At 41.1% G+C, this 17,340-nt stretch overlaps 1 protein-coding gene across 2 annotated transcripts in view; it reads right to left on the bottom strand.

Moving 5' to 3' along the window:
- Positions 1-16,455, bottom strand: part of SMG1 (SMG1 nonsense mediated mRNA decay associated PI3K related kinase) — a 69,766-nt gene extending 53,311 nt beyond the window's left edge. For both annotated transcript variants that reach the window (XM_064520329.1, XM_064520330.1), the window contains exons 1-3: positions 16,153-16,455; positions 6,472-6,635; positions 1,973-2,128 (exon numbers count right to left, since the gene is read on the bottom strand). In XM_064520329.1, coding sequence (XP_064376399.1) covers positions 1,973-2,128; positions 6,472-6,635; positions 16,153-16,241 — 409 coding nt within the window. In that variant the 5' untranslated portion in view covers positions 16,242-16,455. The remainder of the gene's footprint in view (positions 1-1,972; positions 2,129-6,471; positions 6,636-16,152) is intronic.
- Positions 16,456-17,340: the final 885 nt, after the last annotated feature.

The raw sequence follows: 17,340 nt of genomic DNA, 5'->3' as shown, positions 1-17,340 counted from the left end.
GGAAGATGCTCTAATTTATTTGGAAAACACAGTTGTGCTGTCCTATAGATGAAAAAATCCTAAAAACAGAACTGTATAAACACCACCACCACCAAGGTTACTGGTATGAGACATTTCACTGCTGCTGGAACAAGACATAATGTTCAAAATTATCTACTAAAAGCTCCGCTTTTATTCCATTTAATAACTGATAAACATTAACATTACATCCTGAGATAGTAAATGTTGTCTGTTGAGCCATAATCGCAACCTAAAATAAACCAAGGAATAAAATAACCACCAATATGACTGAAATATATTAATCAAAGCACTAGTTAATGAATACCTGCACAAGACTTTCAGGTGTGCGTGGGGGAAATCAGCAAGTTCTCAGCCACATACCACAGAAGACTGCTATTTTAAAAAAACGCTAAGAGCACACATTCATATAACGACAAACTCAAGCAAATAAAAAATTAAAAAATAAGAATTTGCTGTGACATAACCCTATTGTATTTTAAAGAAGCTATCAAAAACAATAATGATTTGCTAAAACCTACAACAATCATGAAGATTCCCCAGTTAACACGGAGACTCTCAAACTCTGGCATCTAGGGAAAAATAAAAAGCATGCAAGAAGCATACAAGTTATCGGTAGTTACTTCAGTCACTCGGGATTATAGTTTTAACATTTTAAAGATTTATTAAGGTGGCGTTCACTTATCCAGGAAAACATTGTGAGTTTTCTACCAAAAAATAAATTTCTGCCAGTAAATTCCTTCGCAACTGCACTACTGTAAGTATTATTTACAGAGTTCTCTATTAGACAACTATCTATTTCCTCTAAACAGACATGATTTAAGGCACTAAAAGGCAGAATGGTTTCAAAATTAAGACACCAGAATGGGATTTCAAGGTCCGAGTTTAACCCATTCCAAAGATCAGGCTTTCATATCAATCATGTCACTAGGTACTTGCACCTCAGTGCCTCCACCTGCAAAGCACATTGAATAGTCTTTCCTGTCACTTTTTGTCTCATTTAAAATGTAAGCCCCATGAGGGGAAAGGACTACGTCCCCATATGCTGACCTAAAGTAGCCACCGTTTTTGTTGGTAGCTCAACTACTTAAGTGACAATGTTTAGTCATAAAAAAGTATCTATTTGCATTCAAGTGTCCTTGGACCAACATTTTCTTTTTTTAACCATGATATAAACTCAAGTAGTGTGAATAGTGAAGTTTTGTTTCCAACAAACCTGTGTCCAGCATTCTTACGCCCTCTCATAACTCCAGATTTCCTATCACTGTATCTCTTAAGTCCTTGCCCCATTCTTACGGTGCCTCCAGTTCCTCCCTGGCCTCTAATCCTCAGCTGAAGAAGAGGCATGAACTGTGGCTGGTTCAGGAATAGGCATCTGCTGACTAATTAGCTGGTATGATGCGATGACTCGTTCACCTGCAGGTCAGTTACAACCCGTAATGGTTGCGCTCACACAACAGTTTTTCCCCACAGTAGGGGCTGAAATTTGCAAGTTTTTACTCAGGCAACAAGTTTAAGAGCATATCCTCTCTCTTGCAGCCCTTGATCTCTTTGCCACATTTGGCTAAATTGAATAAGGACTCAAAAGCTATTAATAGAAAATCAAGAGTGATAGCACAAGTGTTAGAGTTGAGAGATCTGCCTAGATTATGGAGGAAATCTCAAAGGGAAACAGTAAATATATCCTTATTTTAACCCTAATGAGATCCTGCCCCCTCCCTTTACAAACCAAAGTAAATTATCCAGTTACAGAATTATTTTTATATTCTCACTTTGTTTCTTTTAGAAACAGGCTTCTAAAGATGACAGTTTCCATCAACATCAACCAACTGCTTATTACACAAGAAAAAGCTATACAGGCTGCCTATTCATAAAGAACTTCTTATCATATTCTGAACACGAGAGGTTGTGAAGCAAGGAGATCCCTTTTCCTGAAAGCCTATGGCATCCTTACCCTGTGATTTCCTCATGTCTTTTGTGGCTAAAGCACGATTCCCATGCGGAACACTGGTAAAATCAGGATTGGTCACATTGTTAACTCTCAGCTCTTGCCCCAACGACTTCCGACCATAAGTATTTTCCCCAGATCCTCCATTGACACTGTAGCCACCTGTAGAAAAAGCAATATAACATTAAAACAGGCTGCCAGGCCATCTATTCAGCAGGGTCGTATGCTACTAGTTATTTAATTCATATTCAAATTAACATTCCTATCCTCTATCTTTAGTCTGATTTTCCACCTTCACAAGCAAAAGTCTTTTGCTATGTCCTTTAAGCTTCCAGGTCACATGCTCAGAATCCAATCAGTCTTTTTTTGACTAGTTTATAGAATAACTCTATTACTATATAGTTTAACATGAATTTTCTTGTATTTTGGAGTTTTTATTATTACTTCCGTTCTTGTATTTTAAAAGACCCTTTGCATCAACCTGCTAGCAAGCACAGCTAGAGGCATTCACCTATTTGCTCCTTGACGACCCATACAGAATTTTAACTCTGTTATAAACCATCCTCAGGGTCAACAAAATGGCCAAAAAGTGAGAAAGCTTTGCAAAAGCCACAGATTATTTACATGTAAGTACAAAAATTTCAAGTAGATCACAATTCACAAATTGAACAATTCTTTCTAAACATACAACAGCAAGTATTTTCACACATTAATATTGACATTAGCTTAAATGGATTAAACACAATCCTAAATTCTCCCACTAAAAGTATACCTGGTACATCTTTGGTAGCAATACAAAACAGAAATAAAAGTGCCATTTTGAGTAATTGGATTATCTTTACTCCTAGATCCAAAATAATTTACACACTCGAATAATGAAACCAAAGGTTCTTTCTAGTCTGTCACATCACTGAAGGATGGGCTCTTCCCCTCTGCAATAAATACTGCGGAGAAATGAAACTGTCCACCAAGCCTGAACAACACTTCACTCAGTGTATTACAGCTTACTTTTGAGCCAGCTGTGCAAACAGCTTTCTAAAGTGCCTTCCCTGTTTGAGATAGGGAAGAATCAAGCAAAAAAATTGAACGTAGAACAACAAACGATATACAAGACTTCTTTCAGCAAAGTTATTTCCACAATTCCACCTGTATCAGGTCCAAACATCAAGGTGAGTCTGGACCTCAGTGGATGAAAAGGATGTCATCTTGATGGCAAAGCTTTTGATAAAAAATTGGATCTGTGAACTACAAGTAGAAGTGTATGCATTGCTATACATGTAGGGCTACCCTACCATTACAGCTGAGACTTTGCAGTGTTCTGTAATTAACTAAGCAGTCACAGTAAAGATAATTTGTGTATATTTTCATTTACAACATTAAACTCTGTTTGTAAGAAACTAGCATGTATGCCACCTTAAGGTTATTATGTTATAACAAAGTAACACTCTCCTACCAAGAAAATTACTTCTAATAGCAATAATTATATTTATGCCTAAAGAGAAGTATATTACTAAAACGCAGCACAACAGAGAAATATAATTTCACTGAAGATGTCAGATAATCATGCATTCAGACCACAAACATCATCGAAAATATACATCCTGCCATATACAATTAGAGTTCTTAAGCGTATTTCATACATTCCCTCCAGCACTCAAGAAACCCCAGCTGTTTTTGCCCATTTGTAAGAGCACGTGGTACTTTCTATAATATATTTAAAAAACAGCAGGGCAATCAGGTATTTAGGCATAAAGGCTGTAAATATTACATTATAACTTTCTTTATAGTTATCTAGACAGTTAGCTGCAGGTCTGAAAAGTTTTCGAAAACTGTAGTGAATTTATACAAATTCTATCCAGTCTAGTGAAGCGTTAAACCTGAAACCCAGGAGAACGCAATCAGCTATGTCACTAGGTATTAATTTTAGCATAAATATACAGATGATATGACATATGAATATTAGTGTAGTATCTTTCTCACAGTGAGGACTCTGAGCACATCAAAGTTACAGACCAAAGGGGATGACTAAGGAAGGGAGGACGTATCACTTCTAAGTAAAAATCCAGAAAGCTTTTATTTAGTTTTAAAAATTATAAAACAAGACATGAGTTTGCAAACTGAAAAGTAAAGGAGAGAAGACGAAAGGGAGGGACCTAATTGCAGTCTCCCACTACCTACAGCAGGAGTGATAAAAAAAAAGACAGAGCCAGACTTGTCTCAGTGGTGCAGAGACAAAGGACGAGTCAAAAGTCGAAAGCTGCAACAAGAGAAACTCCGATCAGATATAAGCCAACAATTCTTTACCATGAGAGTGGTAAAGCACTGAATGAGCTGCTAAGGGAGCCTGTGGAACAGTCCATCCTTGGAGGTTTTCGAAACTGAACTAGACAAGGCCTTCAGCAACCCTATTCAGCTTGGAAGTTATTCCTGCTTCAGGCAGGACTTTGGACCAAAGACCTGAAGAAGTCCCCTCCAATCTACATTACTCTACAATTCTATAATTCTTCGAAGCATCTGTGGCCTTTAATCCAGACATACTTGGTAGCGCCATTCCTATTTTGTAGGATATTCCACAAAATCTGTAAGAGATATTTTTAAACACTGGTGCAGAGGTCAGGGCACCAAACTGAAACCTACCCAACAACTTGCATTTATCATCATCATGAAACAGAAATAAATTTTAATGGAGAAGCGAATATAGAAGTACATGTCTTTAAAGTGCCTTTGGACCAGAAATTTCCAAGGGAGAACCAAAGAGACAGAGCTGGTCATTTCCATCCTACCGAGTTTCATTTAGAAGAAAAAAAAAAAAACCCTATTCTTCAGAACTACAAAAAACATGCATTTTCTTTGCTTGTAACTTTTACATATCAAAGGAATATTGTTCTCTATCAGATAGGAGTCAACTTCTAGAAATGAAGAAAGTCATTTTTATTCTCAATACCAGAAACAAACAAAAAAAATCTTTTTAAGAATTCCAGGTACTTACAATGGTTATACATCATAAAAAAGCTACAAGTTCTTCAAATGAAAGCCCGAAGCTGGTATACTCACCAATACATTAATTCAAAAATCTTAGTAAACGAGGAAGCCATTCTGCATCTCTAAGCTTACAAATTTCTACAGAAATAGAAATGAACTAGAAATATATGGAATCCAGTTTTATAAAACAGAATATCCTAATCACCTCTTTTCAAGTCACAACTGAACAAAATAGCTGAGTTAAAAGTGTTGAGCTAGCAGAGACATGTCCTGGAAAATACAGTACTGGGGGGAGAGTTAGGTGCATTTTTCTTTTCAAATGGCAGTTTCCCAGCAACTTCACAAAACGCTACCTCACTGGACTTGTCTTGAACCTTAATATTTCACCATGTTCCGAGTTTATTATTTAAATACTAGCACACTCTGAAGTGTTTAAGAATAATATGTCAGTGTGTTTGAAACACACTAAAACTCAACGTTAGCAGTCACATTACTTTTTAAGAAGTTTCTCTTTCAAAGGTAACCAACTCATAAGGTTCTTAAGTTACTCAGATAAACAAATACCTATTTCACTTTCCTTTCTCCTATTAACAGTACCTACCACTTATAAAAAAATTTGCATGGGTACACTCATCCATAACTTCCCCTAAGATGAAGCATGAAGCTGTTTACAGAAAGTTACAGGGCAGAGAAGTAAGGGGAGTGCAAGTGTCTGAGGTTCAAGAACAAAAACTTCCATACTAATATTACTGTGAAATTTTGAGTTCTCTGGTCTGGCATGTCTGAAAATAATTTGCATAGTCAAGAAAAGTGATTTTGCACGGAAGAGACCCTCTTATTTCTTATCTATATTTGGCAATTCAAAAAAAAAAAAAAGAGAGAGAACAGGGATTTCTCTTTCACACAGGTCCAAGACTTACTAATTAAAATTCTCAGCTGTTTTCTTGAGAAAGTATTTAATGCATCCTCATAAAAATCAGAAAAAACTGTATTAGCCATCTTCAAAATACTTAAATATATACATCACACAAATCTATATTAAGTCAGATTGAGGAACAGAAATAGAAATTCCCCATTTAAGACAAAACAGATTAGATTGCCAAACTAAGATTCCAGTTTGCTGTTAAAATCCCTAGAGCTGCAATAGATAATCCATCGGACTAGCGGTCCATTTAATCAGGCAGTCTATTTCCAACATTAGAAGCATTAGATACTATGCAGGAAGAAATCACAGCCTGAAGACCAGACACATCCAGAACACTATTCTTCAGTAAAAATTGTTTATGCATTAAGTCTTCTCTTGCATTCTTCTGCTAACGCAACACCATATTTTCCTCACTACCCGTAACAACAATTTTTCTTTGATCCCCGTCAGTGATACTGTGGCACAAGTTCTAACAATCCACTGCATTGCCGCAAGATAAATTAATAAATAGAACACAATTCCTCTCAACCATTTCAAGTTTACTACCTTTTTCTGAATGTCCCCTCAAAATTTACATGTGAAACAGCAAGCTGTATACCTTTTTCTTCATTCTGTATGTCAGTGTGGACTCTGATATCATCGTGTCTTTGTCGAGACACCACAGCTGAATTTGAGGGTTGTAATCCATAGGAGGCAGAACTGCCCCGATCTCTGGATGAAGAGTATTTTAAATTGTCCTGGTCAGCTGATGCACTGTCAGTTCTATAAAAAAAAAAAAAAAAATTTCTTTATGTAGGGGTATAATAGGAGTGGGATTCACATTCACTTATAAATGCAACATATTTCAATGACAGTCCCGAACATATTTGCCTCTGTTAAGAGTTGCATGTCTAACCTACTTTTAAAAAAGTGACCTTAAATTCATGTTGGGATTAGAATTGATCAATTATTACAACAGCATGCAGAGGAAATGCATTCTAGTGTGTCAGTGCCTTGTCTTAAAAAAAAAGTTCTCAAGTATACTTTCAATGAGATGCCTATCTAAGATTTAAGGGAAAATTACTTCCAAAAAAGGAAAAATAAAATACAATTTTACAATTAGCTGATAACAGTGTCTACCATTAGTGAAAGCCATTACTGATCCACACAATGACATTTACACATTATGTTAGGGGCCTTACTGACCAATGTAAAATCACTTATTAAATGGAAGAGTTACAATCATGTAACTGATGATCAATACAGGAATCACTAAGTTTTTGCAAAATAAAAAAAGCAAAACAAAAGTAGGCTTTACTATGGAAAAGCTGGAATGTAACTTAAGAGCTATTAGCATATAGGGTAAAGGACGTTTGAAGCTAAAAGTGAATTTTCAAAAATTTTTTTGCTGCATTAAGTTTAAACAATTCTCACATCAGAAATTTGCTTTATATCCCAGAATAAAATTTTAAGGAAAAAAGATGAAAATTAAGACAACTCTTCTCATTGGACACTATGAATGATTTCATTTTCAAAAATACAATAAGTTTTTATATACTAAACTTCAGTGTGCATGAGATTCCAGAATCTAAATTCAACTGCTTTCAATGCATTCTTATCAGTAACACTGGAGATTTTACAGTAAAAAACAACAAAAGAAATGGCACAGTTTTGTACCACTCACCTATATCTGGAATCATGCTACTAAAGTTATTTACAGAGGGTTTTTTTAAAGCAAACTCTAAAGATTTACTGTTTTTATTTCAAGCTTTGTATAGCTCTTTTGATTACTTAACAAAAAGCAGGACAGACCTTTTCATTCCTATAAGTTAACTACAATTTGTGCAAGGAATAAATACCACAAGTTCTTGAGAAGAGGCTTTTTTTTTTAAATGGTGGTTAGAACCAGTAGACAAATTCAGGAAAAAGGAGTTAAATACACTCCAAGACCAAAAGGGAAAAACAAAGTCAGCTAAAAAATTTTAAAAGACAGTTGTTACTTAAACCATGTCACAGGTTTGTTTTTTTCAAAAATCAGTTCTTCCTCAGTAAAGCAGAAAGAGTAGTACCATGAGTGTGCATACTTGCAAAGATGACTGCAATTAAAAAAATATAAAAGTAAAAAAGCCCCACATACTTCAATCTCCTGAGAATGTTACAATAATACATTATCAATTTGGAATAGAGTTAGAAAGAAGAGAATTATACTTTTGCCCCGTCCCCTGAAGCACCAAGTTTAGATTCTAGCTAACGTTTCCACATTGGAAAGTTGACAGTAGGCTTGCTTTGTAGGTATTATTCTGTTTTGCTCTATAAGCAAATTCTTCTTTAAGTACACACAGTAAGACAGTTTTCTTCATTCGGTATTCACCGTGACATCAAATTACTTTTATATCAAGCATTTGCTTGGATTATTTTATAAAATAACCTATCCTAATCTTGATTCAACAGGCAAAGCCTCAGCGCAAGTCTTTGCTTATGACAATCAAGTAGGATTGTAGAGATGCTTATAAAATTGCACCTCCATCATCCACATAAGTTATGCCAAACGACAAAAAAGATTTTGCACTGTTTCTTCAAGCAGTATGAGCTTTAAATGCGCCTGTACCACATTCAAACTCTCCAGGCAGTTACAGAGGCCCTGGTTTTAATCCCTGCCCAGAAAGCTGTAGAGACCTCCAGCTCACTTTGAGGAAGAGCAGAGTTTATCAAGGAGACCCTAAATGTTTTAGCCTTTCAATGAAACAGGCCAACAGATTTTCAATTAGTAAATTTAAATACCAGTGGGTTCTTAACACTGTACCTTCCCAAAGAGCATTGCCCTTTTTAAGGTGATGTACTGTACACTATCATCTCCTATTGTCAAGCATTAACTCTTTCAAATTCATTTCAGTTAGGCAAGTAGTAACTGATTAAACATAATTTTAAAGAATGTTCTGCATATCCCAATCAACTGAAAAAAATATACATGTTCTCAACTAACTTCACTTCCTGTAGCACAGCCATGTAACATTTTGTAAGATTTTCCATTGTGGTAAAATGCATAAGCCTATTGGTAAAATACATAAACTTATTGTTTCTCTGGGAAGAACTATGTACTTAATTAGGTCTGTATTTGGGAACAGCTTTCTGCAAGCTAAGCAGTTCAGAAGTTATCACATGCCAGACAGATCAGCACTCATCTAAAAGGTGAACAAGATTTCATTAAAAATGACTGTTCTCCTTGAATGCACCAATTTAAGAGACAGTAGTTCACACTCAAGAAACTGTCCCCAATACAATAAACACATGGTTCAGACAATCAGCAATTTCCAATCTTTCTTATTGAGGCAGAGAAAAACCACTTCGTGCAAAGACACTGGCTTCCAGAGAACTAGATTCTGTGACCCAGTTGGCTCCTATAATCCCTATTTGAAGAAAGAACTCAAACTGGAACAAGTGTGGAGCAGAGTCATCCCAGAAGCACAGCTCATCATCCCCCAACTGCACTCTCAATGCATTTTTAGCTGTCCATCGAAGCACACCATTTGTCAGACGTGAAGGGAATTCAGAGAGTTGTGTGGGAGTCTCCCTCATCAGCACTCGAGGAGCTTGCAGGGCGGACTTATCCTGCACCAGGACCAGAGGATACTACCCCAGTACCACCAGCTGAGTATGCCCTACCCTTAAGAGGAACCCAGATGCCTGGGGTCACCATAGGGCACTGCTGTGGAAATTCTCAACAGAGCACAGCCTGCATACACAGGAGAAGACATTTAATTTTTTCAAATCTGTTTCTGAAAAATATCATTTTTCATATCAGTAACACACATACAGTTTTGAAAGAGGAGCACTTAGAATTCAAAACCTGGCCACTCTCTGGACAAGTACCTGCCAGTCTTACAAACAATTACTTTTTTTCCCCCCTCCCTCCACTCTTTAAAGGTACACTGCAATCATTTCACCAGAGACCAAGCACTCTGAACACAAAGAGCTCTACTGCTGGCTATCTCAATTCATGCCTGTATTCTAAGAGGGCACTTTTTCTGCTCACATGGGAGTATTTGCACTTCAATTACATTATGCCAAGCAGACGGTAGGTTATGTGACAAATGTAGCACTTTGTGTAATAGCAATTTTATCAGCTACATACGTTGACATTGTCACAGAAGCAAACATATATTGTGTGTAATAAAACCAATGTACAATGTTAGCAACAGATGAGCATAAGTACAAATACAAGTGTGATATTAGAAGATGAAGGTAGAATGAGAAATTGCAAAAACAAATGCAACTATGATCATCTTATAAGGTGGCAAAAAGATTTTTGAAGCTGCAGCATGGGACACTGTTAAAGTTATATTTCCACCTAAAAAGCTCATGGATGGAGACTAAGGAAAGTACATTAAGAACACAGATGATAGTTTTAGTCTGTGCCTGGTTATGGCTAGAAGATTAACCAATTACCATAACCACTAGCACCACTTTCTTGTGCAAACCGTTTTAGCAATGTCATTTATAGAGAAGAGTCCACATCCAGTTTTATGTTAGGCAATTTTTAACCTCTTTTTATCCATCAGAAAAGAAAGTAGTTCACTTGCCTAAATATGCAGAAACGGCCACAGTAGTTCCCTCAGAAAAGCTAGTTAATTCTTTCTCTAGAACACACTAAAGGAAACATACACACTTCCTTTTGGAAAGGTCTATCTCATTCCATCAAAAGTGATAATTTGACCACACCAATTTATGAGACTGAAGAAATGCCCCTTTTTTTTTAAGCAATAAGAAAACCTTAAGAATTTTCATCCAACAAACTTGTTACAAACAACTTGGCATATACTATTCATTATCTATAGCTCTTTCAGAATGACCCTGCCATATGGATATTACTTCCAAGACAAAAATCATCTAATTATTCTATTTCCAACTACAGAATCCACATGGAGGTTTTATTCTGAGACAAATACACTGCAATAGTCATCTTATCTAAGCTGGTCAATTTTATTTGCTCTATTTGCCAAGATTATTTGCTACAACGCACATAAATTCTTCACTACTTGAAATCTGTATCAACACTCAACATTTAGAATCACTGTATCCACTCAGATTGACAGCTTTCCACCAAGTTTCCAACCTTTCTTTCCACTGGCACGCAGAGTGATGACAACCCTCTTTCACTCTCCCTCTGCTTTTACCTCTTTTGCCATGCTCTTTTATCATCACTTTGTCCATCTCACCGAGTCCCCAGACCTGGCTCAGCCCACCCCAAAGCCTACTTCTATTTCTACTCCTGTATGGAGAGAGGCGCAGTGAAAATATAAATGGCCATGTTTACCACCAGTGTAAAAAATTACTAATCAACTATTTTTCTACTCCAGTTCTGCCATCTTCTCTGCCGGACAACCACCTGCAATCTCAGCAGCCCTTCAAATCACCTCTCACTTCCACACTGCTCTCTTATGCAGTAGTTCACCAATTTCCTCCTATCCTATGAAGGATGTTAGGAGGCAATGTGAAGGAAACATATGGCGTATACTCACCATTTTTGTATTTTTCCGTAGGCATCTGCTGATGGCCATTTTTAGAGACAGAATATTAGGCTAGATAGACCATTGGTCTGATCTAGTATAGCCATTCTTGCATGGAAGACTACTACTCTCCCAGTTGCTTTTGTTTCCCACTGACACTTCCATGTTCTTTCACCTTTCTCACATTTCATTCTCTTCTGGCTGTTCCCTTCATATTAAAAACATAGGCTGTCACATCACAAACCTAGGCTCCCCGACATTTTAAACAAAAAGCCTCTCTGATCTCACACCTTCCCAACAACCATGTTATCAGCATATCCAATGAACTATTCCCCCTCTCTCACATGCCTGGAGAGATGGGAAACCCTTACCAACTTTCATCCTACCTTGCCATGTATAACTATGCTTGGGTAATTTCATCATCTTCAAACATCGCTATGCTGCCAACTTTCAGGTCTCTCAGTTACAGATCTATTTCCTCATCTTAACTGAGATTTCCACCTGTTTTTGACATCATCTTCTGAGTTTGCATGTACAGCCAAATATGTAGAAGAGCTGGAGCTGAGTTCAACTCTACCTCAACTTTCCTTATCCATAGAACCAATTACTATCATCCTGTTTGTCAGTCAATGCACTAACCCAGCATTATCAACCAAGGCCTATAACTGCTCATACCACCCCTACATCTACAGTCCACACTCTTTCTGCCTAGCTTAATATACTCTTGCACATGTATATATTCATTGAAACTCCTGTCCATGCCCTCGTTATAATTTATATCCACAATGACTACTTCTTGCCTTTTACAAAAGACATGCCTCTGCCCTTCACAGCCATGTAAAAGCACAACCCTAAATATCACTTTCTTAGCTCATTTGCTTTGACCAGTATCTTTGCTCTCTGCCAATACCTCCCACTCTGTCTCATATTAAACACAGGGTACCTGTGTTCAATTATAAAGCACTAGTCAATACCGCTCTCTTGCTTAGGTTACAGGCTACCTGGAAGGGGGATCATATTTTACTGTCTTGTGTTAAGTGCCTGTCACAATGGGGACCTCATACCTAACTTGGTTTGGTAGGCACTACTGTAACAGAAAGAAGCAATTCAGGACATTGACTTACATTGTATGAGAAGGATACACTCCATTTTCAAAAACGAATTCCAAGACTGAACCTGCATCTAACAAGACACTTCTGGAACTTCTCAGTTGTGTGAGATTTTCTTTCTCACTTCTCCATATACTTCCCTGCTAACCTACATTTATGATGAGAGAAAGACAAAAGAGGTCCTGTTAATTAAAATCTATTTCCCTTTCTCACTGTGGCCTAAGGAAGGGGGGAAAAAAAAGCACCATGGTACACCCTGCACTTGCTAACCTGCTAACCTGCACCCAGACTCTTGCTTAGTACATGAAATAAGTAAGTGAGTATGAGTACATGAAACTTGCTTCACCACCCACCGCATTTCCAATCAAAGTTAAGATCTATCGCTTGTTTCAGTATATAATCAATCTTTCACACTATGCTGAATTAACTCTGCTCATATGCAAAACCTGCACACTGATGTGATTTTAATTTTTTTTCCAGAAGTCATACCAGGGGAAACGCAGCAAGCTATCAGACATAAAAAGGAAACAAACCAGAAGGTCTAGAAAGTTAAAAAAATGGGGGGGGGGGGGGGGGGGGGGGGGACGGACAGAATTTTATCAAGCTTTCTCCATAAACCTCCTTTTTGTCTGTAACATACAGCCAGTATTTCTCTAAGAAGTTCCCACGTTGCTCTAAGTTAGAGACTAGCATATCTTAGTGTACACACAGATATGCATGCATATACCATTTACAGCTTATGCCTCTGCAATATATGCTGTGCAGACCACTCCATTTCCAACTAACAGATATGACTGCATTCATGCAGGCACAGAAAACAAATTCTAATTAAAAACTACTCTGCCTTAGAGAAGGATCTAGGCTCCAACATTCAGTTTCAGACTTCTTTCATCCCAAATCCAATGCTCACTGTTATTATTACTATAGTATTACTACAAGCTGAGATTGAATCTCACTACTAGGTTCAGATTCTATCTAGTAATTTTTACATGCACAAAAATAAATGTTTGAAAAAGATCTGAAAACATATCAGTGAATTAGAAGTTCCATTTTTTGTCTTGGGAACTTGAAAGAATTACAACTACGGCAGTTTTCCTTCTAGCCAAGTGCATGCCCTCTCCCACACCCTGCAAGAAAGCATTCACCAGCCACATCACCTGAGCTAAACAAAACTTACAATCAACAGACAACAGAAAGAGGAAGGAAAAGTATATTTGGGTATATTTTGTGTTGCTGGCTTTGTCCAAGAGCACACTCTAAACAATCAAGGAAAGAGAAACATTTATAGCTATTCAGTTTTATATAACAGATCTCCTTTCAACAGCACGTGTGAATCACTTTTTAAAAAACCGTTAATGCCAAAATGACAAAGACAACTGGTTTAATCTCTATTTCATTTTTTTCTTAGGGTAGGCTCATAGGTTCCATACAGCCAAAGCTAGGTTTATGAGATTTTTAGAACTTCAGCATGACATATAGAGAAAAATGTGATCTGTGTTTGTGACTCTGTGAACATTTTTAATCCTCATATTCTCTCGCTGGAAAAAAACAAGTATTTAATGGAATGGATGAAATTCAGTCCTTACTGCTCCCAGGATCAGTGAAGAGATGTGATTTATTTCTTTACAAGAGCCTTAGTTACATGTTCTGATGGAAATAGAGGTAGACCCTATCCACACTGTGAAGTTCTCCTAGTCTGCCACACTTTCTGTAGTGCTTTCGGATTTTTATTTCCACTCTGGCTTTTTGGATACTTGTTTTAGCAACCCAGTTTACAACAGTTTATGATTTGAGAGCTAAGGAGGCAACAAATTACAGCTTGGGGGAAAGGAGCAAAGAGTCAGAAGGAGAGGGAAGAGACAAACTGCTTAAGCCACTTTTACTACCAGGTAAGGCGTTGGGGCAGATACATTCTTGTTTTCACCACTAACACAACTGAATCCATTGCGGACAATGATTTATTGCAAAAAGCCAGTTTCCTAGCACAGGAGCAACTTCATCCCTGTAAGAGATTTTTCTAAGCTAAAAATAAGATAAAACTTGTGACAAATTAACATATCCAACCAGGAAGCATTTATAGGAGCCATCCACTGCCAAAACACAAGTTGTACATCCAGTTTCTTCCAGGTAGGAACTCCAGGTCAACAGTCAGAGCCCAAAACTCCAGACTATAGTCCAGAAATCTGAACTAAGGTAGTATTTAGGGAATAAGAGAGTTATCAGACTTCATACACCCCAGAAAGTCTTCACTGCTACTAAGAAGTAAAAAGGACTATAAAAAGATGTTACCAGCAAGGTCAGCAAATTTCTAAGCGAGAAAAAAAAAAAAAGACAAATTACTTGACCAAGCATCTCAATAACGGAAGAAATCAGAATTTAAATGACCACATCCCATTAAAAACTGAGCATTTCTCATTTGAGTACTCAGCTTTATCCCTACAGGTAACACTGCTAGCTATTCAAAAAGGAAAGCTTCTTTCACAGTAAAGACTAAAGTTACACATATATTTTTTAAAAGATCTACTTCCACATCCACCCAATTTTCCTAGTCCAAGCCACATAATGTAATCAGAACTGTCATCTTTAACTACATTCCCAAGTACCTGCCACTCTATTCCTGGCTGCAAGTTATAAAGCTAGGATCCCTCACCATGTTGAATTTTCAAAAACACTAAAAAAGCCCCAAGTCTTCCACCCTAAAAAACCCCCATGATTCTAAGAAACAGCAAGTTTACTTACAATTTTTATACAACAACTTTGGGTACTAACACAGTAAACCAGAGCAGTGTAACAGACACATTGGTATCAGGTATCTTAGAAGTAATCAAGGCCTGATCTCCCTATGCTTGACTACAGAGATCAACTGATTTTGAATCATTACACTTATTGAGGCTAAGCACTATGCATAATTGCACCTTAAAACTTAACACATTGTATAAGCTCTCTCCCCAGTTTACTTCCAGCTCAACTACTTTCCCTGACCTAAGGGAGGGGGAGAAAAAAGAAAAAAAAAAAAAGGAAAGAGACTTTCTGTACTATTTTACTACCTCCCAGAAGATCACAAGGGCTCTGCAGCCTCCAATCCTCTACTATTAACTGCCAGTTAAAAACCAGATTGAAAAAACACAGCCAGCAAGGCCCCCCGCGAGCTCTCAGTCCGGCTGTGGGCACCCCAAAAATTTCGGCTTTCCTTGGAGGGAAACACCTTCAAGCAGAGCGTGCAAGGGCAACAGAGGTGCTACTCACAGGAGCGCGAGGGGACCAACAGCCGCCGGAGGGAGATACACCAGGGCCCCCACGAGCGCCCGGAGACGCCGGGGGCGGGAGGCAGCGGCCGGCTGCCGGCCGCGGCCGGGCTCCCACCGCGCCCTGCGCGGCCATCAACGCTTCCCCCCGCGCCGCCGGGCGAGGCGCACCCGGAAACCCCGCCCGCACCGCGGCCGCGGCCCCGGGCAGGGCCCGGCCGCGCCGGGCACCTTCCCCGCGGCCCGGGACGCGTCCGCCTAGGCCCCGGCCGCCCGGCCCGGCCCCGACCCCGACACCGGCAGGCCCGGCCGCTGCGCCGCTCGCCCGCCGCTAGGCCCCGCCGCCGGGACGCGGCCCCGAGCCGCCGCGCTCGCCGCAGGCCCCGCGCCGGCAGCCCCGCGGCCGCTGGGCCGCGCCGCCCCGCCGCGCCCTGCCCACCTGGGTTGCCAGTCATTCCAGCTGCGCGGGTGGTAGTGCTGCCTGCTGCCGGTGCCGCTCAGCCGAGACCCCGGGGCTCTGCGGCTCATTACCTTGCCCGAGACGGCATGGCCGGCCGGGCAGCGGCGCGGGGGGGCGGCGGCGGCGGCTCCTCGGCGGCGCGGGGCGGGCGGGCGGCTGCTGCCTCACACGCAGGGGAGGGAAGGGGAGGCGGCCGCGGCGGCTGCTGCTGCTGCCCGCCCGCGCGGCATGCCGGGATCGCGGGCCATGGGGCCGCCCGCCCCCCTCCGCGGGGCACGCCGGGAGGGCGGGGCGCGCGGGGGGCGGGGCCGCCGCCGCCGCCTCCGGCCGGGCGTCCCCTGTGCGGGGGTGGCTGCGGGGGCTCCGCGGGGGCCCGGCAGCGGGGCCGGCGGCCTCCCCCCTCCCTGCCTGCCCCCTTCTGGGGCGGACGGCCTGCCGGCACCGCTCCCCGCCCGGAGACGGGGCTGCGGGTGTCCCCCCATGACAGGGGCTGCGGGTTTCCCCCATGACAGGGGCTGCGGGTGTCCCCCCATGACAGGGCTGTGGATGTTCCCCCATGACAGGGGCTGTGGGTTTCCCCCCCATAACAGGGCTGTGGATGTCCCCTCCCAAGACAGGGCTGCGAGTGTCCCCCCCATGACAGGGCTGCGGGTGTCCCCCCATGACAGGGGCTGCGGGTTTCCCCCATGACAGGGGCTGCGGGTGTCCCTCCATGGCAGGGCTGCGGGTGTCCCTCCATGACAGGGCTGCGGGTGTTCCCCCATGACAGGGGCTGCGGGTGTCCCTCCATGACAGGGCTGCGGGTGTCCCCCATGACAGGGCTGCGGGTGTTCCCCCATGACAGGGCTGCGGGTGTCCCCCCCATGACAGGGCTGCGAGTGTCCCCCCCCATGACAGGGCTGCAGGTGTTCCCCCATGACAGGGCTGCGGGTGTCCCCCATGACAGGGGCCATGGATGTCCCCTCCCAAGACAGGGGCTGTGGATGTCCCCCCCCCATGACAGGGCTGTGGGTGTCCCCGACGTGACAGGGGCCATGGATGTCCCCTCCCAAGACAGGGGCTGTGGATGTCTCCCCCCATGACAGGGCTGTGGGTGTCCCCGACGTGACAGGGGCTGTGGATGTCCCCTCAAGACAGGGGCTGTGGATGTCCCCCCAAGGCAGGGCT

This window comes from Dromaius novaehollandiae, chromosome 14 (assembly GCF_036370855.1).
Source record: "Dromaius novaehollandiae isolate bDroNov1 chromosome 14, bDroNov1.hap1, whole genome shotgun sequence".
Taxonomy (NCBI): domain Eukaryota; kingdom Metazoa; phylum Chordata; class Aves; order Casuariiformes; family Dromaiidae; genus Dromaius; species Dromaius novaehollandiae.
Note: the sequence above shows the minus strand (reverse complement) of the source record. Positions and strands in the feature narration are given on the sequence as shown.